Here is a 27020-nt window from a genome sequence, read left to right on the forward strand (position 1 = left end):
TCTCCAGACGGGATGGACAGTTTGGCCAAACAGTATTGAAAAATTTATTCTCTTAAGTCGCCAACTCCCCCTCCATCCCACTGAGGTTAGCTTGGAGGTCACCCACTAGTGAGAATACCTGCCTGCTTGTCCTGGGATAAAGCAATGTTACTTACCGTAACAGTTGTTATCCAGGGACAGCAGGCAGCTATTCTCACGTCCCACCCACCTCCCCTGGGTTGGCTTCTCAGGCTAGCTACCTGAACTGAGGAGACACGCCCGGACCTCCGGGCGGGAAGGCACCGGCGCATGCGCGGTGCGGGCATCTAGAAACTTTTAAGTTTCTACAAGCAACACGTGCTTGTGAGACGTCCGTACCGGGGCTCTGTCTGATGACATCACCCACTAGTGAGAATAGCTGCCTGCTGTCCCTGGATAACAACTGTTACGGTAAGTAACATTGCTTCATGTGTCTTCCAGACTCTTTCTAGTCTTCTTATCTTTGATCATAGGACTGATAATGATTCCATAAACAATGGATTATTTTTCTACATTATAGTTGATAAAGTACTATAGACTATAGGAGGAGCAGGACTTGGAAGTGATCATAACTCATATATGATGATCTTAAGGAAAGGCAACAGCAAAAGCCAGAAGGATGTTTGGGTGTTTAGGGAGATGAATGGTCAGCAGGAAAAAGAAGGTGATAATGCCTCTATGTAAGCTTCTAGTGAGACTTCATTTAGAGAATTGTATAGAGTTCTGGAGGCTGCACCTTCAAAAGGATATGAACAGTTGGAGTCAGTCCAGAAGGAGACCACTAAAATGGTCAGTGGTCTTCTTCATAAAATGTAGGGGACAGACTTAAAAGTTTCAATATATAGGAGAGAGGAGATACTTTATGATAGAGACTTTTCAAATATCGCTATTTGATAGAGTAATGCATAAGAGGCGAGCCTCTTTAAGTTGAAAAGAAGCTCTGGAATGAGGAAGAATGGGATGAGGGTGAATGGAGACAGACTCTGGAGTAACTTAAGAAAATATTTCTTCATGGAAAGGGTGGTTAATTTGTGGAATGGCCACCTGATGGAGGTGGAGGAGATGAAGACTTTCTGAATTCACAAAAGCTTGGGACAGGTATATAGAATCTCTAAGGGAGAGAAAGAGATAGTATGGTTGGGCAGACTGGACAGGCCTTGTTTCTTTATCTGCCTTCATTTTCTCTGTTTCTATGCAAATACATCAAGTTGACCACAACATCATGGGGAGAAACCATCAGCCTAACCCAGTCATTGGAAGGGGAATTCCCTCCCCCCCCCCCATGCTCAGTGCGCTGTTCACTTTGCCTTTATGATAGTTGGCTTTCACAATGAGGTTTTTTGTTTTGTTTTGTTTTTTTACCAAAGTTGCCCCCATTAGAAATATAGTGAAGATTACTGGGCTAGATGCTGTGTAGAGAAAGTATTAACAAAATGGTGCAGGGTCTACAACCAGAAACCACAGGAGACCTAGCAACCTCAACATAAATGCCATTGAAAAGAAGAAAGGTAGGAAGCTCCATGTACCTCAAAGTTAATCTCTCTCAGAAGAGACCACTCTAGAACGAAATCACGGTATGATATTCCCTGCAAACAGATTCCACACAGAAAATATTTTTCTAAGCAAAGGCTGTAGGTGTATAGAATAACCCCCCACCTACCTCCAGAAGAGTAAAAAGACTTCAAGTAAACCTGAGATGAAACATAGAGCTAGTGAATAACAAGTGAAAGGGAATCCAGAAATGAACTAAGTTCTTTGGCTTTATACCAGTAATGATATTGGGCAGACAGCATAAACTTTACATTCCACATCTGCCAACTATTCTATTTTTTATGTTTTATTGTAGTGTTCCACATTTGCCATTTTACTGTATATTTCATGTTGAACAAAGACAGCAAAAGTTGATGAAAGGCAGGTTTGATGGGTCCTTCTGATAAGAAAGAGAAAGATCCCGCAGAAGATACCGTAATCAGAAATAAAGGCTGTTTGTTCAGTTTTCATCTTTGTGACAGTCATGGAACATTTTCAGATTTTTGAAGCAACACAGGTTTTAACAAGTGTTTTGACAAGTTGAGAAGATAAAATTGTACATATTACAAAGGTATTGCTCTTACAACACTTTATTGTATGTTTTAAATGTCTATGTGTACAGGTTTGAAATAGCCATCAATAGAACAGAAGACACAGAACAAGTAGTAATTCCTGTTTATTTACGGGAGAGCTATCGTCATACCAGTTATACCCATCACAGTGGGTCTACATTGTTTGGAAGACCTTTCCTTATAGCAGTGCCTAGAAATGTTACTGAAGACAAACTTTATAACCTATTGCTATTAAGAATGTGGTGAGTATCTGCTTCAGTTACCTGTATTTGAATATGTACCAATGGTTTTAAGAAAGTTTTGACTGTCTTATTAACCCTGTATGTTATGAATTTTGTGATCCATCTGGAATGGTAGATAGTGCAGAATAAAGTACAGTGGAACCTTGGTTTACGAGCATAATTAGTTCCAGAAGCATGCTCGTAAACCAAATTGCTCGTATATCAAAGCAAGTTTCCCCATAGGAAGTAAGGGAAACTCGCTTGATTCATTCCCCCCCCCCCCGAGGTCACCGGTGCTGCTCCACCTCCCCCCCCCCCGAGGCCACAGCGCTGCTCCATGCCCCCCAGCCAGAGAACGCCCCCCCCCCCCCCCGAGAACCAGCATCGCACTCCCCGCGATCCGGCATCCTCCCCACATCCAAACACAATCCCTTACCCTGATCTTGCAACAGCACCAACGCACAGGACGTGCTAGTGCCCGAAGATCCTCCCTCTTGCCTGGGCTGGGCCTTGAGCATCTGCGCATGCTCAAGGCCTTCTGGTTCTTGCTCTCTCCGGAGAGAGCGAGAACCACAGATAGGACCACAGGGACTACAGATAGGACTACAGGGAAGCAGGGTACAGTATGCTTATATGCAATTAAAACATTATTTCCAGTTCAATAGGAGAGATATTCTAGACAATAGGGTAATTTCCCCATACTCGCATGCTCTGCAGAAGGAACCCACTCTGGATTTTTCAGTCTGTCTCTGTAGTACTTCACTGCTCAGTTTAGCGCCCTCTACAGTCTTTCATTCTGCAAGCATGTCTACAGCTGTATGTGTTCTGCTCTCCCCAATTTATTATTTTAAATTCGATATAATGTAACCTTTTTGGGTAATTTTGCATTTGAAGCAATGTTGGATCTCTGCCTGCTTAAGAATTCACAGACTTTGGTCTGTAGCTGACAGGCTGATCCCTTTTTGGGTACCTGTTAGCCAGTCTGTATAGTATTCCTTGGATCTCAGGGCTATCCCTGAAGTAGTCTCACCTTCTGTTAAGCAGGGGTCGAGCGCAGCCTGTTGGGCACGCTTAGGGAGCTCAATGGTGTTCCGCATTGTGCCAGCTACATTTTTGCACCTCTGCCCATCCTGGTGTTCATCTGGTGGTCCACTGGGGTGGAAGTATAGACAGTGAAGTCTGACTGGCAACCCAAAGATCAGCTTTGTGAGAGCATTCTGGCAGTGAATTATTCTACAGCTGCTGAGAAAGAGCTGTGTGCAGATGGAGTCCAGTGTATCAGGTCACAGCGAGTACAAAGAGTTGACAGTTTGTGAGAGACGTCGGGGAAAGTTTAAAAAGTGGGGTTTTCTGAGTTTCTACATGTTCCCACTCCTGAAAAATCCAAAAATTGCTATTTTTGGACTTTGGGAAGTGTGAAAAATATCATGTTTGGTGCTGGCAGCCGTCTTGGATTTTTATTTATTTATTTTTTAATTATATTTATTGAATTTTTCAATATAATCAAGCATAAACTTGTACAGAAAGGAAATTCAGCAAGAAATTAATACAAAAGAGAACAAATATAAAAGGATATCAAATATAAGCATAAATTTCAACTCAAGTCCTCAAAAGGATCCAAGAGAAAGGGCGGGACCGCCGGCAGAGGAAGCAGCGCAGGGCTCAGAGAAAGGGCGGGACCGCCGGCAGAGGAAGCAGCGCAGGGCTCAGAGAAAGGGCGGGACCGCCGGCAGAGGAAGCAGCAGGGCTCACTGGCATCGGGAACCAACGGTAGGCAGCTTCTCCGTGCGGGGGGGGGGGCGCTGGGGGATGAATCGGACATCGGGGGAGGGGGTGAGCGGTCCTTCAGAGTGGGGGGCCAGCGATCCTTCGGGGTGGGGACAGGACTTCAAGGGGGGACAGGACTTCAAGGGGGGACAGGACTTCAAGGGGTGGGGGGGGCAGTGTGGTTAGAAAACTGAGCAGCAAGCATGCTCAGACCATCTTCTTTGTCTGTAGATGGTCTGCGCATGCTTACAGAGCTGGGAGCAGGTCAGGGCGGCGAAAGGAGAGTCGGGACGAGAGGAGACTCAGGGCAGGGCGGCGAAAGGAGAGTCGGGATGAAAGGAGACTCGGGGCAGAGGACAGGGCGGTGAGAGGAGAGTCGGTACGGCAGAAGGAGATTTAAATTCATGGAGCAGCATGCGCAGTATACGCGTGTGTGTGGTATATAATAATTTCTTTACATAAATTTAGGTTTCCCGCGCGCTATACCCGTGTGCTCATTTTACATGGGTGCGCGGTATATGCGTGAAAATACGGTACTGCTATGCACTATTCAACGGTCTCACGCTGAAAAATGTATAATGTCTCCAGCATGTTCAAAATGCGGCGATCAGGTTTCTGAAAAACCTCTGTGTCCACAACTGTCTCCCAGGCTCTATCATCAGCTCACTGGCTTCCTGTAGCCAAGCATTGTGTCAATGGCCTGATGCTAGCATTCAAATCCTTCCAAGACATGGCATTGGGCTATGTGGCAACTAAGCTTCCTCTTTACGTTCCAAACCAGTCTCCCAAGATGAAATACGCCTCAAAATGTCCCCTGGTCATGCCCTTCAACTGCAAACCGCAGAGTGACTGTCCTACTCCCACTTCATACTGAGCAACTGGAATCAACTGCCCCCCCAGATCAGATCCCATGAAGAACTCCTCAGCTTTAGAAAAGCAATAAAAACTCTTTGCCTAAACTCCTGCCCTTGACCTATAGACTACAAAGAAATGTGTATTGTACCAGATCCAGTATTTGTCACATACACTGTAACTTTGTGTGTGTCAAATTAGAATAAAACTTGTACTGAAAACCTTGCACCATAAGGATAAATATAGCAAATTGTAAGCAGTAACTGTATATTATGTATATTAATATTAGACCCTAATATGTATCAAGTTAGGATAGAAACTTGTATCGTAAACTTGTACGGAAAATATGTATGTTAAACCTGTAACCTGTTCTGAGCTCTTTGGGGACAATGGGATAGAAAACAAATCAATAAATAAATATAAGAGGTTCTGCCAATTGACCATAATAAATTTTAAAAATTATGCAGGTAGCTTTAAACGTAATTCTAGAATAAGAGGCTTCTCAAAAGAGGTATAACATGCTCAAATTTAGATTTACCATAAATCAGGTGAGCTGCAATATTGTGGTTCAATTGTAATTGTATTAAATTTCCTGCACTAATACCACAATACACTGAATTACAATAATCCAGCTGTGATAATACATTGACTACAAGAACTACAAAGTGATATTGATGGAAATGTGATCTGACTGACTTAAGGCAACGTAAGCTTTAAAAAAAAAAGTTTTAAAGTAAATTATCTGTTGTTGGAAAGTAAGATTTGAATCCAAAATTATGTCTAATACTTTAGTAAATTTTCTATAAGCAATGGTTCTCCGGTATTAAATGTATGAAAAGGAATTGACTAAAACACACAGTCTAGTGCATTATGGTGAAAGTCATTTTTATTCATACGAGCCTGACGTGGCCACAGTTCGGCTTACATTTGCATCAGGGACATAAACAATTGTCCTGTAGCCTTATGCAATTTATCTGAAAGTAGTAAAATTATATCTGATAGATGTTCCTATAATAATCCATTTGATGAAGAACAAACTCAAGCGACAGGATACTGAAACTCCTTATGAGCCAATATGTGGCCATTTCAGACTTGTTTGAATAAAAGTGATTTTCCCCACACTGCACTGGCTCTGTGTTTTATCCAACTCTTTTTCCTATCTTTGTGGGGTTTTTGATGAGTTATACCTCAATTTTTTTGTTTTTAATAAAGAAATGTTTATGTGTTTCATGTCATGATCTATCCATGCCTTGTAGGGAAACTGTTCTTGTCCAGCAGTATTTGTATTTTGAAGTCTGTTTGTTGTTTCAGCCGATATGTGAAAACTTCTACTGAAAGTGAAGAGACTGAAGAAAACTTACAGAGCTGTAGAGATAGCGGTATCAATGGAGACGTCCCTGGTCCAAATGGAATACATGAAGAGGGATCCCCAAGTAAGACTTAATTTAATTATGAATGAATTACAAAAATCAAATTTATTGCTTCAAATACAAACTTAACACCTATCCACATATGTTTTAAAAATTTACAGATAAGTTAGTTTTCTTACCCACTCTAATAGACCAGTCCAAACAATTGGGTTGTGCTTCTGAACCAGCAGATGGCGGCAGAGACTACTGACTTTTCAGTGGTGTCATCACTCCTATAAATACCTTGCAAGTATTTCTCTGCCTCCATCATATAGTGCAGCAGGGTTGATTTCAGGCCTGGTTTCCTGAGATGCAGTTTATAGTCAAAGTTCTAAGATTGAGATTCAGGTTCTGCTGTCCTACTCCTAGGTGCTGGTTTATGGATCGCCCCATGGTAGAATCAAGAAATATTTTTCCCTGGTCTATGGCTGAATTATGGATTAGCTCCTGAGGGGTTGGAGTAAAGGGGATGGAACTTGTATACCGCTTTTTCTGTGTGGTTTACATAATCAAAGCAGTTTACATATTTTAGACAGAGTACTTATGTACTTGGGGCGATGAAGTGTTAAGTGACTTGCCCAGAGTCACAAGGCAGCTGCTCTAACCACTAGGCCACTGCTCTGCTTCCCAAGGGGAGGAGTGTGGTGGTCAAGTAGTCTTATCTATGTTTAAATATCTTTATTGTTTTTCAAAATAAACCAAACACAGAAAAGTACCATACAAAAACTATGGTATACAATTCCCAACCTCCCCCGAATCCTCATTGTCTATAACGAGTGCTTGGAAACGAACCAAACAAAACACATCGTTAATATCAAATATTCAATAATCTGCTATGAGTTTAGGGTGTTAACTTCAACCAAAAGGGCTCACAAATTTTTGTAAATCTTTGTCCTTGTAAAGAATCTATGTCTTGAAAGCTGCACCGCTCCAAAGATGCTTGAACAATCATCAGAGATTTCCAGTGAGCATATGTAAGCTGGTCAGGATGTATCCAGATTTTCAAAATAGCTTTTTTCCCAAACACCTTTCTAGCCACAAAGGCAGACATGCCCTTAAGTCTCAGAGATGGTAAAGAGTAACATCTAAAAAGGGCCTGTGGCTGAGGGATCCATCTCAAAAGGGAGGAAATATAGTGCCCCAGCGTAGACCAAAAAAACAAAATCTTAGGGAAACTCCAGAACATGTATCCAAGAGATGCAAGCATTTAGGACAATAATGTGGGCTAATAGTCATTCGAAATGCTCTCATGGGAGATATGTAGAGAAACACTAGAAACTTAAATTGAAGTTCCCAATGTAGTACTCAAGTCGTCAGTCTGGATGCAGATTTCAAGGCACGTTGTGCCTGCGATGCTAGTAGATGTATTTGAAGATCTTCTGACCAGGATACAGCTAAAATGATAAAAGTTCAGCCCTGAATAGCAATCTTGTAATCCAACATGATGGATTCGCAAAAGTATTTGCTGTTGTGCCGATAAACTGAAAATTTCAGAGAGGATCTCTCAACGAGTCTCTGTAATACAATTAGCTGGCAAAGATTTTATATAATACTGAAGTTGCAAATAAAAGTTTGTTAGGAGACAAATTATACTCTCTACCCAGGGATCCAAAGAGCCGTAATAGCCCTTCTTCAGTGAACACCTGAAATATAAAGTGAGACCTTTATTTTTCCATAAACTAAAAGACAGTGAATGTATTCCTAGTAAGAACTCACCATTAACCATGGAGAGGCAAAAAAGGGGAGGCGCGATATGACACCTTAAGCAGCTGGAATATAAATAGGATAAGTTGATAAGGAGGGGCACAATGCTGGTGCGGACACATGGAGCATGTAACTAAAATGATAGGGAGACAAAAGTGCAGTCTCCAAGGAAGTGTCTGAAAAAATAAGAAGCGCCTCTAAATCAGTCATGACACATCTGGCAAGCTAGAGCATAGGAACGATTGTTCAAAAGACCTCACACATCTACACACACTTTTCCCTCGGGTGGCAGGACCTGGAGATGGGCAGCCGTGCTCTCCCACCACCTATAAATATTATTGACATGTTCTCATAAGTTTCATGTCATGTTTGCGAGACAATAACAAAGTATCATGTTGTAAAGTGCCATTTTACCCAAGAGAGACAAAGGAAAAGGCTGCCATAGTTGTAATCGCTGTATCATTTCCTGTAAAAGGGATTCAATATTTATGGAATATAATATAGATAAATTCCTAGGAAGAAGTACCCCCAAATACTTAAGCTACCCGTTTGCCCAGATCAATGGAAAAGCACCCTCTCAGTTATCCTGCAATTCAGCTAGCATAGCCAGAGCAAGTGATTTTTGATGATTTTAAAGAAAACCAGAGTAAAAATGAAACTCATCAAGGGCCTGGAGAAGGGTATCCCGTGACGCCCAAGGGTTCACTACAGCGAAAAGCAGATAATCAACAAAGTCAAGCACCTTTACTGTATAATTAGGCATCATGGCACCTGCAATTAGAGAATGACATGGGGAAAAATTCTGTTCCCATCACTGCTCCGTCCCCGGACCACCATCCCTTTCACCGCCCTGGCCCACTATCCCCTTCACCACCCAGGCCGTCCCATTCACGCCCCGGCCCCATCTCCACCATCCCCTTCACCGCCCTGTCCCCGCCATCACCGCCCAGTCCCCGCAGCATCCATACGAGTCTCAGTACTGCAATATTTAGCTTATCCCTTCCTTATAAATCAAAGTTCTGGCTGCTGAACTAGAGAAAAAGATATTCAGCTGGCAGGGCTATGTTTATAAATTTTTATCAACACAACTAATATACTACTTTATCCTAAAGCAAAAAAAAAAAAAAAAAAAGGAAATAGAATTTTTTTTTCTACCTTTGTTGTCTGGTTTCTACTTTCCTCATCTCTCATTCAATTCCTTCCATAAACTGTTTGTCTTCTCTCAGCAACTTCCATTTGCTGTTACTGTGCCTCTCCCTTCACACCCCCTCCCCCAATTGGTCTGGCACCCATCTTCTTCCCTCTGCTACCCCCATAGTCTAGCATCTCTGTCTTCTCCCCACTCTTGTCTTCCCCATTTCCCTTCCAGTGTCTTCTGCCCACTCTTGTCTTCCCCATTTCCCTTCCAGTGTCTTCTGCCCACTCTTGTCTTCCCCATTTCCCTTCCAGCGTCTTCTGCCCACTCTTGTCTTCCCTATTTCCCTTCCAGCGTCTTCTGCCCACTCTTGTCTTCCACATTTCCCTTCCAGCGTCTTCTGCCCTCTCTTGTCTTCCCCATTTCCCTTCCAGCGTCTTCTGCCCACTCTTGTCTTCCCCATTTCCCTTCCAGCGTCTTCTGCCCACTCTTGTCTTCCCCATTTCCCTTCCAGCGTCTTCTGCCCACTCTTGTCTTCCCCATTTCCCTTCCAGCGTCTTCTGCCCACTCTTGTCTTCCCCATTTCCCTTCCAGCGTCTTCTCCCCACCACCACCCTTCCCTCTCACCACCCTTCAGCACCCCCTTGCACGGCCCAAGAATCCCCCTCCCCCTTACCTTCGCGGTGCGTTAGTTAATTAAGTTGCTCAAGCTGGCCAAGTCTGCCTGCCTGCCATCACGTGTGTGTGTGAGCGGAACCAGAAGTTGCGTCGGAGGAGAAGCTTCCGCACACACACACGCAACAGCAGGCAGGCAGACAGGCTTGGCCGGCTTGAGCAACTTATTTTACTACTGCGACACGAAGGTAAGGGGGAGGGAGGGAGATAGATTCGGTAGGTAGGAAGGAGAGAGGGGGCTGCGCACGATCAGTGACCGCATGTGTTACCTCCCTTAACTGCGGGGACAAAGCCATTCACAGCTTCCCCCCACTTCCTCCCGCCATGTTTCGGTGGGTTACTCGCAGCTAACCGCAGGTAACAGCCATCGTATCATTCTCTACCTGCAATATCCAGGTCCTTTGAAACTGTGCGAATAAAAGATTCTAAATTTAACAAAAATAATAAAGGAGATAGAGGACATCTCTGACCAGTGCCATGATAAATACAAAAGGGCTCCATACACAAACCATTTATCAATATTCTTGCTATGGGAGATGAATATAAGGTCTTAATTGCCTGTAGATACCAGCCCTCCATTCCAATATAATCTAACAGAGTAAAAAGATTTTATTTATTTAAAAATTTATATACCGCATACAACTATGCGGTTTCCATACCACATACATAAAATCTTTTTCCCTCCGATTATCACAAATAACATAGACATGTCTAAACAACATTGTTAATCATCCCTGTTATAATAGGGATAGAACACAAATTCAATCAATTCAGAAATAAAAGCAAGCTTTAAAACATACATTGATGTCAGAAAAATTCTAAAAGACGATAATCAACTGAAATATACCTTAGCATAAAAAGGCATTGGCAAATAATTGAGTTTTCAGCATTTTCTTAAAATTCATCCTCCCCATACAAAGCCACAGGATACCTGGCAAGGCATTCCATAGTTCTAGTCCAACCACAGATATCATTGATACTCTGATTCTAGTCGACATTTTACCCTCCAAACTTAATTTCATCCCATTTACATCTCTAAGCTCTCTTCTCATTTTATAGATCTGGAAGAATTCTTATAAGATCTTTGGGGAAGCATGATATAATGTCTGATGTATAATCGCAACAATCTTGAACTCTGTACTCTTTGTTGCATAAGGTAACCAGTGTAATTTCTTCAACACAGGAGTTATATGGGTACTCTTAGGAGCCCCTGTGATTAATCTTGCAGTGGAGTTGATAAGCATTTGCAAAGCCCTCAACTTCCCTTTCACAACTCCTAAGTATAGTGAATTACATTAATCCACCCTACTCAGTATTAATGTCTGAACTACAGTACGAAAATCGTGTGCTGGTAATATTGGCTTCAATCTATAAAGCATTTGAAGTTTTCCATTGTCAAACAGCTATCTAAGCACACTTCCAGGACAGTCATCTCCTTTTTTACTGGCACTTTTTCCCCCATAACAACCACATTTCCAACTCAAAATTCTCTCTTTGGCGGCCTTTCACCACCATTTAGTTTCAAATCATGTTCACTCATCCAACTTCCGATCATTTCCATATACTTTTGCAAGCAAAGATCTATATTACGGATGTCTTTTATTGGGAAGAAGAACAGAATATCATTGGCATATATTCTGTATTGCACACCCATCTCTTTAAATTTCTTCCCCAATAAGACCATATAGATGTTAAACAGCATTGCTGATAAGGGTGATCCTTGTGGAACTCCTTTTTTAACTTCCACTATTCTTGACACCACACCTTTACTTCTCACCCTTAAAGCTCTTTCATTTAGATAAGATGTGAACCATTTTAACACATCTCTTGCTAAACCTAGTTTCAATTTCACTAATAAAATTTCCAAATTTACGTTGTCAAATGCACCAGAGACATCTAAGGATACCATGAGATATTTTTTCCGTTTATATCCCTTCCCTCAAGGTCTCCAATACTGAGATCATTAACAATTCGACACTGTGCATGTTGAAATCCAAATTTGAACTCATCAAGGCAATTTTTTAACTGATTCAATACTACTTTCTTGATTACGTTTCCTAAGAATGGAACTACAGAGATAGGACGAAAGTTTTTTAAATCCTCAATATCCAAATCCTTTTTCTTTAACACAGGAGTAACAGTTGATTCCGTACATGCCTTAGGTAGTTCTCCTTCAGTTAAAGATTTAATAACAAAAGCAGTAGCTTTATGTAACAGGTATCGGATGTAAGATACGTGAATTACAAGGATCTAAAATAGCTTGGGACGGTGAAATATGAGCAATTACTTCACTAATCCCTTCCTTAGTTACAAGGTCAAAAGATCGCCAAAGTTCAATTGATCCATCCTCATCATTCTCTGTATTACTGTCTCCCATGAAACCATTGTGCCCACTCCCCCCACCCCCATATTTCTTCTGTAAATAACTAGCATATTTATTAGCATCTGGTTGTTCTTTTAAGTTGGTTGTTTCCATGTAATAAAAATTTACATGTCCTAAATAACTCCTGAGATTTATACTGAGCATTAGTAATTCTGTCTCGAAAATATCTGCTTCGCTCATTATCACACAACAGTTTGTATTCCATAAGTCTTATAGTAAATCAATCCTTATCATCTGGGTCCCTCGTTTTTCTCCATTTTCTCTCAGCTTGCCTAACTTCCCTTCTTACTTGAATAACCACATCAGATCTCCATGGGCAAGTTGTTAAGTTAGATCGATCAATAATTAATTCCTGTGGGGCCACAATATCAAGTGCAGATGTCAAGGAAGTATGCCATAAATCCACATCCTCGTTTACGGAGCAGTTATCATCGATGATCAAATTTTGTTTCAAAACTACAGCTAAATCTTTTGACTCAAACTTAGGTCTTATCATTTTAAACTTCCGCTCATTTATCTTAGGTGGAATGTTATAAAAACTAAACATTATTATATGGTGATTCGACCAGGTGATCCTTAACCACTACTGATTCTTCTAACCTTTCCACCATATGATTAGATAAAAATAAAAGATCTAAAACATTTCCTGCTTTATGAGTACTTTCTGTTACTAGTTGCTCTAACTCCATACCTTCCATCACACAATAGAGCTCATTATCTACTTGACCAGCCAGGATTTTCTCAGGGTATAGTGGCACATTAAAATCAGCTATCATACATAACTTTTCCATATCTGTTGTTAATCCTAACAAGAACTCCAAAAAAGGAAATCCTTCTAATGAAATAACATCAGGTGGTACATAACTCACACACAAAACTATCCATTCATTTTGTAACACCAAACATTCTCCTGACTCACACACCATTACTCCTACTTCCTTTAATCCAAATTCCTTTTTAGCAAGCACCACAACTCCTCCCCTTTTCTTCTCTCGACATGCCCAGAACCACTTATATCCAGGAGGACAACATTGTCTTATCACTACCACATCAGTCTTCAACTTGATCAAAAGCTCAGGCTGCATCAAGGCAGGAATTTGGTTATTACTAGCATGAGACATAGCAAGCAAAACCCTGTGCACATTGGTCATGGATTGCTGACCCCTCACAAACCCCACTTGTTCAGAACCAATCAATCAGGTTAGACAAGTTGAAAGACAATCAGCAAGGATCTTAGCTAAGATTTCCAAGTCCACATCGATAAGGAATATGGGTCTATATGACTCAGGGGAAGTTTCTGGTTTGCCAGGTTTCAATATAAGGGTAATAAGAACTTTGTTAAGTCCTGCAGGGAATATTCCCTCACGCATTAGTTGAAGATAATAAGCTTGCAAGGGGGCACCGAAGTGGGGCGCCAACAGTTTATAAAATTTGGGGGTAAATCCGTCAGGACCCAGGGCCGAATGATTGCGCTGTGATTTGATAGCCATTTGGAGCTCTTTAAATGTAAGAGTAGCATTTAGGGAGGCCCTCTCAGACTCTGTGAGCTTAGGAACGCCAGAATCTTCTAGATAATCTACTATAGATGGATCAGTTCCTAAAGATGGTGCAGTATAAAAAGTTTTAAAATAATCATGAAAAATCTGGGTAATCCCCTCTGTCGTGTTATGAAGTTTCCCAGAGAAATCATATAAGCTAGAAATAAACCGAGATCCCACTGCTCACTTTGTTAATTGCACCAGGAGTTTACCCGATTTGTTACCATGTCTCTAATAATTATATGTCCAATAAAACAATTTCTTTGTGTGTTCATGAATTAAAGAATTTAGGGCTGCCTCTGTCACAACCAAAGCCTCCTTGGTGGCTGATGAGGGATGAACAATATATGTCTGTTTGGAGATATGTAAATCACATTCTAGTCATATATTGCCCTGAGCCAAGTGTCATATATGAGCAACTACACAGGCAATATAATCTCCCCAGAGAACTGTTTTAGTCGTGTTCCAAAATAATACTGGATCATCGTGGTGATGTTCATTAAAGTGCACAAAATCAGACTATTTACTCACAAGATACTGCCAAAAATGGGCATCCTCATATAAATAGCAAGTAGTTTTGTCTACCTGTTTCCCCCTTTCCTTTTTTCTCTCTATGTCACATGATCTCTGAATAGGAAGCACTGGAGATGGTGCTAAAAGGAACTAGGATCCATGGTACAGCTCTCATGAAGAATCTAGATCAGTTGTTTGGCTTTCCATGTGTAGACACTTCTATAACGGTGGTTACAAAGAAGACCATTATACTACTGAGAGCAGTTAGGCCCTGAAGGAAGCACTCAACCAGAGTGTGGAGGTACTTCCAAAGCAGGCATTTGCCTTGTCTGCCATGGGGATGTAGGTGTCTGTGTGACAGTTATGAGGCTTCAGTCCTCTGCTGGAGTCCTGCTGATAGCTTATTTGGAGTCAGCAACTTGTCTTTGTGTCAGACACTTTATCTTTTATGTGTGGAGGCTGGGACTGTGGCCTTTGTGGCAGTGGCACAGTGGTGGTGCTGGCTCTGCCATTAGTTAGCAGATACAGTCACCAAAGCTTGTCATTATAAGCTTCCATTTTAAGGAAACTGTTATTTAGGAAAGATCTTAAGCTGGTTAAGGATCTGGGTGAGGCAAAACCTGAGGCTTCCAGAGGATTAATAATAATAACAGTTTATATACCGCAGGACCCTGAAGTTCTATTCGGTTTACAATAATTAAAAGATGTTACAGATTGAGTGGATTTAACAATGTTCTGCCGGTTAACATTGATTGAAAGATGCTACAAATTGAGTGGATTTAACAAAGTTAAAAGCTAGTGATTAACAGCTCTAGTCAAACCAAAATCAAAAAGGAGGTGTAACAAAAATCTGTGGAAGATACAGGAAAACTTTATTTAAAACAAGGTGCATTAAAAATGATAAAGTATAATGCATTAAGAAATAATAATTTCAAAAATGTATGAAAGTACTCATCATATAAAACAATACAATAATACAAATGATTCAAAATGACAATTACTTCCAGGTAAGTATATGGTATAAATAATCTGTAGGAGTTATAGCATGACCAGCAGTAGAGTCTATTATAGTCTGCTACTTAGAGGTTAGTGGCGCTGACTTCCTGCTGAACGGTGTGCAAAGTCTTTGTCAGGAGAAGCTGATCAAGTTTCTGTGTAAAGTTGATGGGATGTCCTCGGAAGATATCCAGGACTTCGATTTCAGTCATGGTGAGCTCTGTCTCTAGGTAAAACAGGTAAATACCTCTCACAGAAGCAAGTGCATGGGGAGGCACTGTGATCATACAAACATTACATGGCAGAGAATAGCGATTATTGACATCATGTTTGGTGTAGGTGACAGTGAGTTCAGTACAGGGCGTACTAATCAACCATGCATTGTCTACAAAGGCCACAGTGGTATCTGAAAAATCCGCATACTTTGTCATAGTGAGTTTACATTTCTCAAAAGTAATGGTAGACAATCCACAAAGGGTTGCTGAGGTGTCTTTCACAAAGGGTTTACCGGGGCAAAGCCAATGGACATCTTTAGTCTTCTGACAAAGGGCCAAATTAGGAACCAAATACTGAAGCAGGTCATCTTGATGGTAGGCCACCAAATTGGGGTTATTTTTCCAAGTACCAGCATTGATGACTTGCTTCAGCTGGTACACATATTCGGGGAGAATGAAAGGAAGATGTAACGCTCAAGCAAGTACCATACGTTCTTCATCCACATACAAGGGGACAGCAGTACCAAGATGGAATGCAATCTGGATCTGAAAGGAGGTGATGGGCATAGGAGTGACTTTATAGAAAGCACTCCTAATGGCATCAGCGTCAACTAGATATACAGGAATCTGACCTAACATGAGATTGCCGTTATCTAACTCACCAGTAATTTCAGAATTATGGAACTCAATTTCATGGGAATGTAAATTGACTAAAATAATAAAAATAAAAAAAATTTAAATTGAATCAGGTTGGGCAGACTGGATGGACCATTCGGGTCTTTATCTGCCATCATCTACTATGTTACTATTTGTCGTGGATGGTCTTGCCATTGCCACTGAGTATACATTGTTGGTCCACAACTTGGGATTTAATGGTATCTAGGTCATCTTGGAACTGGTGAACAGTAGCACTGTAGATACTGCATTTGCCATGGATATTGATGATCCAAAATGTGATCCGATCGCTGTAAGCATAAGGGCACCTGATGCTATACTAGTATTTTGAGGTTGGACAGGTGGGACCATCACTTTATCTAACTGATTGAGAATATTGATAGTGGCATAATGTATGTGGGGTTTAAACCAATTTTGGGTACACTTAGAGTACTTGGCAATGGAAGATATCTTGAAGTGTTTCTGTAAAACATAGGAAGGATTTGTCCTTGAAAGCAGCATTTCTGGTGACCACGTGCTCAACAGGATGTGTATCCAAAGATGATACAGTGAATAATAATAACTTTATTATTATACACCGCCACACCACATAGTTCTAGGCAGTTCACAGCAAAGAGGACTGTATAATCAGTGAAAATACAATTGACATAAAAATACATCAGAATTACAAATTTACATCAAGGTAAAATATCAATTTACAAATTTAACAAATCAGTTTTCAGCAACTTCCTAAAAGACAGATAAGACTGAGCCTGAGAAATAATGGTACACAACCAAGAATTCATTTTGCCTGCCTGAAATGCAAATAATTTGTCTAGAAATCTCTTGTAACGACAAGATTTTATAGTCGGGTAAGCAAACAAATGATTTCTTCATGTGATTTTATTCAGTTTATACTGTTCAAAATGGGAGGATAGGTAAGCTGGAGCCAGGCCAAATAAAGCCTTGAAACAGATACAACCAAACTTGAACAATATTCTTGCTTCAAATGGCAGCCAATACATGATCATATTTTTCCAGACCAAAAATCAAACAAACCGCTGTGTTCTGAATGATTTTTAATCTTTTGAAAAATTTTTTATGCATGGTCCCTTATTTTTTTTTTTTTTTGCATGGTCCCTTATTTTTTTGCAAAAGATTGTTTTCCCTTATTAGATTATTTGATTGATTTTTGTCTTCCAGCCTTTTCAAGGAAGAGCAGATCTGGCCAGGAGGTTTTGCATGAGTGTTTTATCAAGTTTTGCTCCATTGCCTGAAAGTGACAAAAGCCTGAAGGTTTGCAATTTGGATCACTTTTTAATGTTGCAGTGCAAGCAGCATAAGGAGGAGACAGCCTCTTAATGCTTTTTGTATCACATTGGATATAGGCAGCTATTGAGATGGCCTGTCTATACAACGAAAGAGGTGCCTCCCACCTGCAGGTTCAGTTCATGGTACAAGCCACCATGAGTGAAGCTAAGTCAGTAGCTCCAGAAAACATTTGTATGGCAACAACTTGATCATTTCTGCATTCTTTTATTAAAAATTACAGGTTGATTATCCAGGCTGTCCTAGAAGGGATCATGTTTTCTTGTTTGGTGAGTAAAGCTTAGGTGCATCCCAGGAAGATGAAATTTGGTCATATCTGGTACTACTACTACTTATCACTTATATAGTGCTGAAAGGTGTACGCAGTACTGTACATTTTAGCATTTATAGACGGTCCCTGCTTGGAAGAGCTTACAATCTAACTTGGACAGACAGACATGACATGACATAGAGGGTACGGGCACCAATTGTGTTTCTTCGGAGCACACACCGTGTCGGCTGAACTTTCCTCCCCCACTTCGTGGCGCTTGAATTCTAGTCTGGCTGGGGCCCAACTGGCAACTGAAGAATAAGAAGAGGCAGCTTTCCTGGTGGCAGAGGTCCTCTTCTATTCCAGCTACCCTTAGAGGAACTGTGGCAGGTAGCAGCACATCTTCCCAGTGTCTGATCTGTGAGTAAGGCTGTCTACAGTCCATAGGGCAGTTCAGGGGAAGGGAGGATCTGAAATTGTTTTTTATGTTGTATCTTATTGTAGCCTTGTCCCTCCCCCCACCCAAAAATCCTAAAATCTCTGGTTTTTAAGGTCTTCTGGTGGACTTATAGCTGTTTTTTAGGCGGGAAATCTTGGTGGTGGCCAACTTGGATTTTTCCAGATTTCATTTCAAAGTTCTCAAACTTCTTCAAAAAGTCTCATTTTTTATTCTAACCACCAGGGATGGAGTCCTCATGCTCCAATGACATGAATTCATGCCAAGTTTGTGCCAGTTGAGCACCCTAAGAGTGCCTTTGCGCCGCATGTTCCACCATGCATGCTGGGGAGGCAGGAACCTAGAGTTTAGCCTCTGACCACCTTGTTATTGCCACCAAATACCTGTTGGGACAAACTGGGGACAGTATTACCTTTTTGGGCTCCCTTGATATGGCACCAGTGCCTATTAAAGGTTCTGATGGCCCCAAATTGAAAAGAAAATGTTCTAACCCTCCTTTTGAAGGGGTTCTCAGTCCTCTATGTCCTTTATGCCTTACTTTGTGAACTTGCTCTGGCAAGCCTATGTCAGTGGTGCTGCGGTACCTTCTAGATCAGCTGGAGAGCGACCACCTGCACAGACTCCCTGTATCCAGCATCTGCTCCTCTACAGAGTTCTTCTACGTTCTCTAGAGGTCACAAATAGGTTTCGCCTTTCATACCATCTTTTTATGCTAACTCATTCTTCTGAATGTGGTGCTCCCGCTTCTTAGGCCACTATTTCTAGATGGATCATGTGGCCATTTCGTCAGCCTAGATTCTAGGCAGTAAACAGTCTCCTGTTTCTGTTAAGGTTCATTTTACCAGGAGCAGGCCTCATTGTAGGCAATCTCCCCTGTGGACATTTGTAGGGCAGCTACTTGGTCCGCTCTGCATTCATTTGCCTAATTCTACAGAATGGATGTGGCGGCAAGACAGGAGTCTGACTTTGGGTCATTGGTCTTAAGGGTCGGCCCACCCTGGCTTTTTAGGACTACTTTTATACGTCCCACCTGTCTAGAATGTCTCACCTATTGCACTGGAAAAAGAGATTATGTTCTTACCCTGGTAAGCTCTTTTTGGTATGCTTATCCAAGTTTGTTTCATGGATGCCAGTCAGCCCTTTGGGCTTGGAAGAATTCTATATATGTTTTTCTGATGAATGCAGGGGGTCTTTTCTGAATTCCTTTGCTGCTTTGGTTTACTGTTTCAGTTGGAATTTCCATGTTGCTTCTTTGAGCAGAACAGTTGTTTGGGGGGTTTCCCCAATGATGTCTCTACTTCACGTTCTCTTTGGGAGCTCTCGGTGCTTGGGTACTAACTGTAGGTAGAGGTAAATCTCCCAGTGAAGTAGAGGAGAGTCACAGAAAAATCATGAATTCCTTCTGCATATTGCAAGTGGCCATTGGGATACAACCCACTTGTCTAGAATGTCTCACCTATCTACTGGAAAAGATCCTACCAGGGTAAGTACATAGTGTCTCTTTGGCTTCTGGTAAAGCTCACATAATTTTTAAAACAGGTTGTTTACCTCTTCATTTACAAAGCCACGCTAGTGTTTTTAATGTGACCGCGGTGGTAACAGCACAGACGCTCATATTCTTTGAGCGTCAGAGCTGTTTCCGCAGTGGCCAGCGCTAAAAACACTAGCACGGCTTTGTAAAGGAGGGGGTTAATTTTTGAGACTCTTAATGGCCAATGCCCTCAAAGTTTAGCTTTATTGATAAATCTGATAGTCTCAGTTTCTGAATCAAGGTGAAGTATGTATTTATTTCTTGAATTAGAAACATTAGGTTTAAGGCAAATTTTTCTCATTCTTATATGTATCTTGCAATACAGTTATGAAATAGTTTTCCTTTTGAAGCCCATGCTGCAGTCAATTATTATAATTTTAGAAAATTACTGAAGACTTATGTGTTTTCAAAATATTGCTATTAAATTTATTGAACTTCTGTCAACTTCCTGATGAGGTTTTCTCAGTCCTGGTTTGAACCTTAATTTAAAGGAAATTGGTGAGTAATAAGTCCAATATAACATAATATAACTTAGCTCCAGGATTAGCCCATTTTTGAAAAGTTCATTTTTAGACTCTGAAGCTTTCAGCTCTAATCGTCCAATCTCACAGCTTGCCCTTTTTTGCTGAGGCTTTTCAAGTTGTTTTGTTGTCATCAGCTCTGGAGTTTTTTAAAGGAATATTATAATGAGGGGTGAGCACCAGTGAGCAAGTCACACAAGGCTCAACTATGGCTTAGTACAATCATGTCTATATCTTAGGGGGTTGAAGGAACTTTTATTAGTTCTAGGTTAAGATTATAAGATTAGTGCATTTGTAGTTTTTTTTTTTTTTTGAGAGCACAGGAACTCGTGATTTGTTTATTTAATTTTCTTTGCTAACTCTTGATTACTCAGTCATATTGATTGAGGGTGAATTTAATCTGCACATTCATAATCTGTGTCTTGTTCAGTAGCGAATAATTTTATTTCAGCTTTTTTCTGTTCTTGGGCTTGTTCAGTTGGTTGACCGATCCTTAAAGTATGACACATTTAGATTTAATCTTTTATTCAAACATGAAAAGTATTTTTCTGATTGATCAGGCAAAAATAGATCTAGTAGAGTGGTCAAATAACTGTGTTGTTTGAATAGTAAAGCAGAATAGCAAAAACATTTGAAAGTGATTTTTTTTTCTTGTGTGGAAATATTTATGTCTGGCTATTTTTCAGGCTGCTTATGGAATGTTCTAGGTTAATTTTAGATAAAATGTTGCATTAGTAGGAGCAGAATGGGGAAGTATAGTATTGCGAGCTGCCCACCCTTCACGTCCTCAAGTAAAGAGGTGAAAGACAAAATGAGCAAAAGAGTAGAAACAACCTAGTAATATTGTGGTCATGAGGTAATTGGATTGGTATCAGCAGGTATAAAACTCCCTAAAAACAAACTGTCCCAGTGTAGTTTGTTAGCTCAATACCATCCAGTAGATCCAAAAATGAACCTAGAAAATAAGGGAGCCACAGATATGTGAGAAACAATTGCTAGTTTTGTATGATTCTCACATCTAAAAAAGGCTTATGATTCATTGAACTATATTTTGATGATAAAATTGTTTGATTGAAGAGAAGAGCGGGTTCTTTTACAAAGGAAGCCCCTTCATATTCTATCTTGGATTTGTTGCCTTCTGCAACTGAGATTGAATTTGTTTAAGGAATTGTCCTCCTCTGAGCTAGATAAAATTGTGATAGACTCTAAACCCTGTTCTTCAAAGTTAAAAGGGGCAAAATTGTTGTTGTTGGATACCTGACTGGTGATTGCAAAAACTAAGCTGAAGGGAAGCAGTTACTTGCCTTCTCCTTCAGAAACCCTTCTTGCTTTCTCCAAAAATAGGAAATTTTCACCCTATATCTGATTTGCTCTTTTTTAATAAGATTTTAGAACAGGCAATACTTAAGTCAATTGCAATTAATAGCAACTAAACTAAACTAAACCTTAGGTTTGTATACCGCGCCATCTCTACAAGCGTAGAGCTCGGCACGGTTTACAGAGTTAGGATAGAAAGGAACGCCAATGAAGGGTTATAGGAAAGGAACAAGAAGAAAGAGAGGGACAAGGGTCCCAGAGAGCAGGAGGTGTTAGATTTTTGAAAAGAGCCAAGTTTTCAGGTGTTTGCGGAAGAATTGGAGGGAGTTTGAATTTCTGAGCGCGGATTTGAGGTTGTTCCAGAGATCTGTGGTTCTAAAGGGGAGGGATGTTCCTAGTTTTAATCTGTTATTGGTCAGGTTTTCGTCCTCAGTGTAATATGAAACTGTTCTTATATCTCTCATAGATGACCTGAATTGTGCTCTGGACAAGACGCAAGACTTGGCTGTTGTCTTACTATATTTGAGTGCTTCCTTCAGTATTTTGATCCTTGTATTCTGAATCATCTTTGTCTATTCTTAGATGATGGATATTTTTTCAGCTTTGTGACAACCTGAGTAGAGAGTACCCCAAGGCTCTGTATTATCTCTCACTTGTTAATCTGTACATGAGACTTTTGGGTAATGTGAGTAGAGTAGGTAATTTGCATACTGACAACAACCAACTCAATCTGGGTTAGAATTAAATCTGAGCTTTTGACTAGCAAGGGCAAAGTGCAACTATTGGGTTTAACAGTGGATGTTGGGCTGGCAGTGAGATCTCATGTAGTCAGTACTTGTGTTGTCTTTTTGTACCAGTTGCAGTTAACTAGACATGTTTAGAAGAATAAGGATCAGGCTATATTGATCCACTTGTTATTAGTAGATTGGATTTCTGTAATTCAGTTCCAACTGATGTACCTAAGACCTCTCTCGGTAAATTACAGGATAGACAGTATTTAGTTGATTATCCTTTATTAAGCATTTTACAGTTTGGAGGGAGATAACTATCTTTGCTGCCTTTACATTGGCTTCCAATGGAACATTGCAGCAAATTAAAACTGCTATCCTTTGCTTTTAAATTTGTTTACAGGTTATTACTGCCTTATCTGAGTGAGCGTCTCTGTCGCTATGCTCCAGTTTCGCTCAGTAGATGCGGAGGTTAGGTTGAAAGGGATGAATAGAAAGCCTTTTCAAGCAGTGTTTGCACTCTGTGGAGTCTTGTACCTAATGGATTTTGGAAGGTGAATAACTATTGCCTTTTATGAAAACTTTTGAAGAGTTGTCTTTTTTCCCTTTTTTTTAACTTCTGCTTTTCAGTGAGGGGAGCATTGTATTGGTTTAAGTTTAATGAATTCTTTTGATAATTTAGTTATGTATTACTGATTTATATATAGGATTTGGCTTTAATCATGTTTTATTTATTTTATTTTCCTGATTATTTCACTGATTGTAAATCTGTTTTCTTTAAGACACTTTGGGGCAGTTTCTGGTGAAGCATCTAATAAATGCAAGTAAATATTTATTTATTACTTTTGTTTCTTAATTGCTCATCCAAATCATTGCTCAGAATAGTAGGTAGTAATCATTAAATCTGGTGAGCACTCAAGTTCATTTTTTTTTTCTTTTTTAATAAAGATCATATATCATTCTACAGAGGGTAAATAAAATGGATCACGTTGGCATAATGTTCCCTGAAACACTTATCACAGTTGAGCCAAGATCTCTTCTCATCATTTTTATAAACATATAAGGTGGCGTCATTGTAAATAAGCCTGACACCATATTGTATGTGATTCTCCTACCCAGTTTCTCTAACTATCCATAAAAATACCCTACACCAGTTTAATGTTCCTGGGGGATCTTCCATCCTTACCAGTAACCTCATCTGCTGTCCTTTTGATTTCCCATTCTTTTTTTTCTTCTCTTTTATAGAAGCTTAAATATTTCTTAAGCTCTTGAAACATCTTTCTAGAGCTGGTTGAGATTGGTTAAAGTATGGATTCTCTTCAGGTTTCTCCTTTGAGCAGTCAGAATGTTCAGCTCAGATGACATCTGGCAAGAGATTAAAATGAGATGTTTTCCAACTGCTGCTCTTTAAATTCATGGAGTGTCCTCATCTTTTTGTGTTGTTTGACAGGTTAAATAAGTGTTCCCTATTTAACTGTTCTACCCCTTGCAGTTGTCTTTTGTGCAAGTTGAAAAGTCCTAACTTGTTTATCCTCTCTTCACAAGAAAAGTATTTCATTTGCTTTATCATTTTGTTGCCCTGTTTCTTTTCCTTTTTGAGATGAGACAACCAGAACTGCATATAATACTCAAGGTGTGGACAAACCAGGGACCTTATACAAAAGCAAAATGGTATTCTGTTATGTTCTTCTTCCCTTTTCAAATACTACCTAACATTCTACTTGCTTTTATAGCACCTGTGACACACTGGCTGTAAATTTGAATATATTAATCTCAGTGACACCAAGATCTTTTCTTGGATTGTCACTTCTAACTCAGAATTCAGCATTTTGTAGTTGGGATAATTTTTTTTCCTGTGACCATCACTTTGCACTTTTCCACATTAAAATTCATCTGCTATTTAGATTCCCAGTTTTCTAGTCTCACATTGTTCTCCTCCAAACCCTCACAATTCTTAGATGTTTTAACACCTTTGAATAACATTGTCCATTGTCAGTTTGATCACTTCACTCATCACTCCTTCACATCATTCATGAATATGTTTAATAGCTCAGGTCTTGGTACAGACCTATGGGTACTCCACTAGGGACCCCTTTCCATATGAATAATTGATCATGCAGTCCTACTCTGCCCTTTAGTCAGACATGAGCATAACCTCCTATATCATGACTCTTTAATTTCCTGAGGAGTCTGTCATGAGGGACTTGGTTAAGAGCCACCTTTAAATCCAAATATACTATAATAACCAGCTCAGCATTATCCACTTGTTATTTATATCTTCAAAACAAATCTAATAAACTGATAAGTCAAGACTTGCCTATGCTGAAACTGCTGATATATTCCCATTTCACCACATCTGTCTATTATATAGTCAGTAATTTTGTTTTTTGAGTAAAGCTTCATCCGCTTTACCTGTCACCAGTGTCAGCCTCACCTGTGTATAGGTACCCAGATCTCCCTAGAAGCCCTTTTTAGAAATTGGCATTACATTGCCCTCCAATCTTTAGGTATAGTGGCTGTTTTGAATGATAGGTTAAGCTTACTATAACAAGATATCGGTTTCGTATTTGAGCTCTATCAAGGCTCTGGTATGAATTCCATCTGGTCCTGGTGATTTTTAGTTCTTGAGTTTGTCAGATTAATCTATTATATCTTCTACACTTACTCTGATATGCTTTAGTCGCTTGAATCACCACCATCGAAGATAGTTTCTAGTATATATGTGATCCCAAGATTGTCCTCAGTAAAAACCAAGGCAAGAAATCATTGTTTTTCTTCTATTACCTTATCTTCCCTTAGCACTTCTTTCACTACCTTTGTTGTCCAAAAAGCCAACCAACTTCTTCATTGCTGTTGACTTTGGATGTACTTGACTTGCCAGCACCATTTTCTGAATTTGAACTTCATCAATCTCTCTACCCCCTGTATTTACTCTTGTACTTCTTGCTGAGCTCTTGGCCCAATTTCAAAACTGGCTATAATAGGAGGTACATAGTTTGCATCTGTTATCTCCTTTAGGTTTAGTGGTGACCAGAGACTGTGCCTTGCTGCTACACATCCTAAATACCAGTAATATCACTTTCAACTGGTAAAGCTGTGCCCTCTAAATGCACACCCTTTTCCTCCCATCTTAATGAGCTCCTGTGGAGGTAGGAACCATTTGAGACAGTTGTGGTATAAAAACCTGATGAAGATATGGGAAAGACACGGCAACAAAATGGCCAAAATTGGAGATCAGAGGACCAGAATGTTGTTATATATGCTCTGAAGCAGCAATAATGTTGGCTTATCTTTTGCTCTCCAACTGCTTACACAAACACTAGCCAATGATTCTTGTGATCCTTTAATGTGAGCTTAGTTACACAATTGCCCAAGCAAAGAGAGAAGAATGAGCTATGCATCTTTGCCACAGGAGTGTAACCAGGGGGCAGGAGGGAGGAGGTTCAGGCTCCCTCCAAAATTGTGGCACCAGATGCCTGGCTGGCAGGGATGGTCAAGCCCTACCAGCTAAAGAGATTGGCACCCTGAGCCCTCGCCCATGCTGCCGGAACTATAGGAAATCAGCAGGGTACTCCAACTGGAGCCAACTTTCTTGCTGCTCAGACAGCACGGTTAGGGGCTGCAGTGGAGAATCTCTTTGGCTGATGGGGCTTGAGCATCCCCAATAGCAAAGGTACAATTCAGCAGCAGGGAGGAGAGGGAGAACTGATAGGAAATGCTTGCCCTCCACCCCCCAAGTCCACCCTTGGGGGCCCTCCTCTAAAAATTAAATTCTGGCTATTTCCCTGCTTGCCAGGTCCCTTTGTTTATTGCAAGTGTAATTTTAATCAATAGATGGCACACGCAAATATATTTTATAGACATAATGAACATTTTATAATCATACAGAATGTTTTAACTTTTTCTATTTCTTATCTGCTTTTGAAAATTAATATGATTTACAGAAATTTTGCTGATTTTCTTTTAGTGGTAGTATATAGGATCTGCATTTCAAGAGCAGTCAACCTAGAAAAACACTGAAGTTACAATTATTAGTGTATGTGACACCTCTGTAAATGCATTTAAATTTGAAAGTGATTAGTATTTGTGTAATGCAATCAATGCATACAACTTCACAAAATATGCTACTCTAAGTTATAGCATTGGAAATTATCACTTCTTGGAATGCATGGAAATAGCCATCTTAAAAGAGAATGTCTTAAAATATTAGATATACAGCATGTAGTGTATACCAGATTTTTTTTAAATTTCTTTTCCCTCCCCCATTCATCAGGTGTCTCTTTTTCTGCTTCCTCAGGTGAAATGGAAACAGATGAGCCAGATGATGAATCTAGCCAAGATCAGGAGCTTCCTTCAGAGAATGAAAATAGTCAGTCTGAAGATTCCGTTGGAGGAGATAATGATTCTGAAAATGGATTGTGCACTGAGGAAAATGGCAAAAGTCAACCACTTGTAGGACAAGCAAAAAGACTCTTTACATTCCAGTTCAATAACTTAGGCAATACTGATATCAATTATATCAAAGATGATACTAGGTATATTAGATTTGATGGCAGACAACTAAAATTAGATGGTAAGCTGGTATTGTTTTGTTTTTTTGGTTTTGGTCTTTTTTCATATTTCCTGTGTCTGTTTTACCTTTTTTTTCATCCTTACAAAATATGCATTGTAGAACAATTAAGAATTTTTGAATGCAGCACATCAA

General features: G+C 40.1%; 1 protein-coding gene across 9 annotated transcripts in view; it reads left to right on the plus strand.

Annotated features, from left to right (window-relative positions):
- The window catches only part of USP15 (ubiquitin specific peptidase 15), a 323996-nt gene that overhangs the window by 234929 nt on the left and 62047 nt on the right, over positions 1 to 27020 (plus strand). For 6 of the 9 annotated variants that reach the window (XM_033959056.1, XM_033959058.1, XM_033959061.1 and 3 more), the window contains 4 exons: positions 2171 to 2362; positions 6272 to 6393; positions 23098 to 23139; positions 26613 to 26888. In XM_033959056.1, the coding sequence (XP_033814947.1) occupies positions 2171 to 2362; positions 6272 to 6393; positions 23098 to 23139; positions 26613 to 26888 (632 nt within the window). Of the gene's footprint in view, positions 1 to 2170; positions 2363 to 6271; positions 6394 to 23097; positions 23140 to 26612; positions 26889 to 27020 lie in introns of those variants that run through there. The other 3 variants (XM_033959057.1, XM_033959059.1, XM_033959065.1) reach the window with 2 other exon arrangements.

Source organism: Geotrypetes seraphini, chromosome 9 (assembly GCF_902459505.1).
Source record: "Geotrypetes seraphini chromosome 9, aGeoSer1.1, whole genome shotgun sequence".
Lineage (NCBI taxonomy): Eukaryota > Metazoa > Chordata > Amphibia > Gymnophiona > Dermophiidae > Geotrypetes > Geotrypetes seraphini.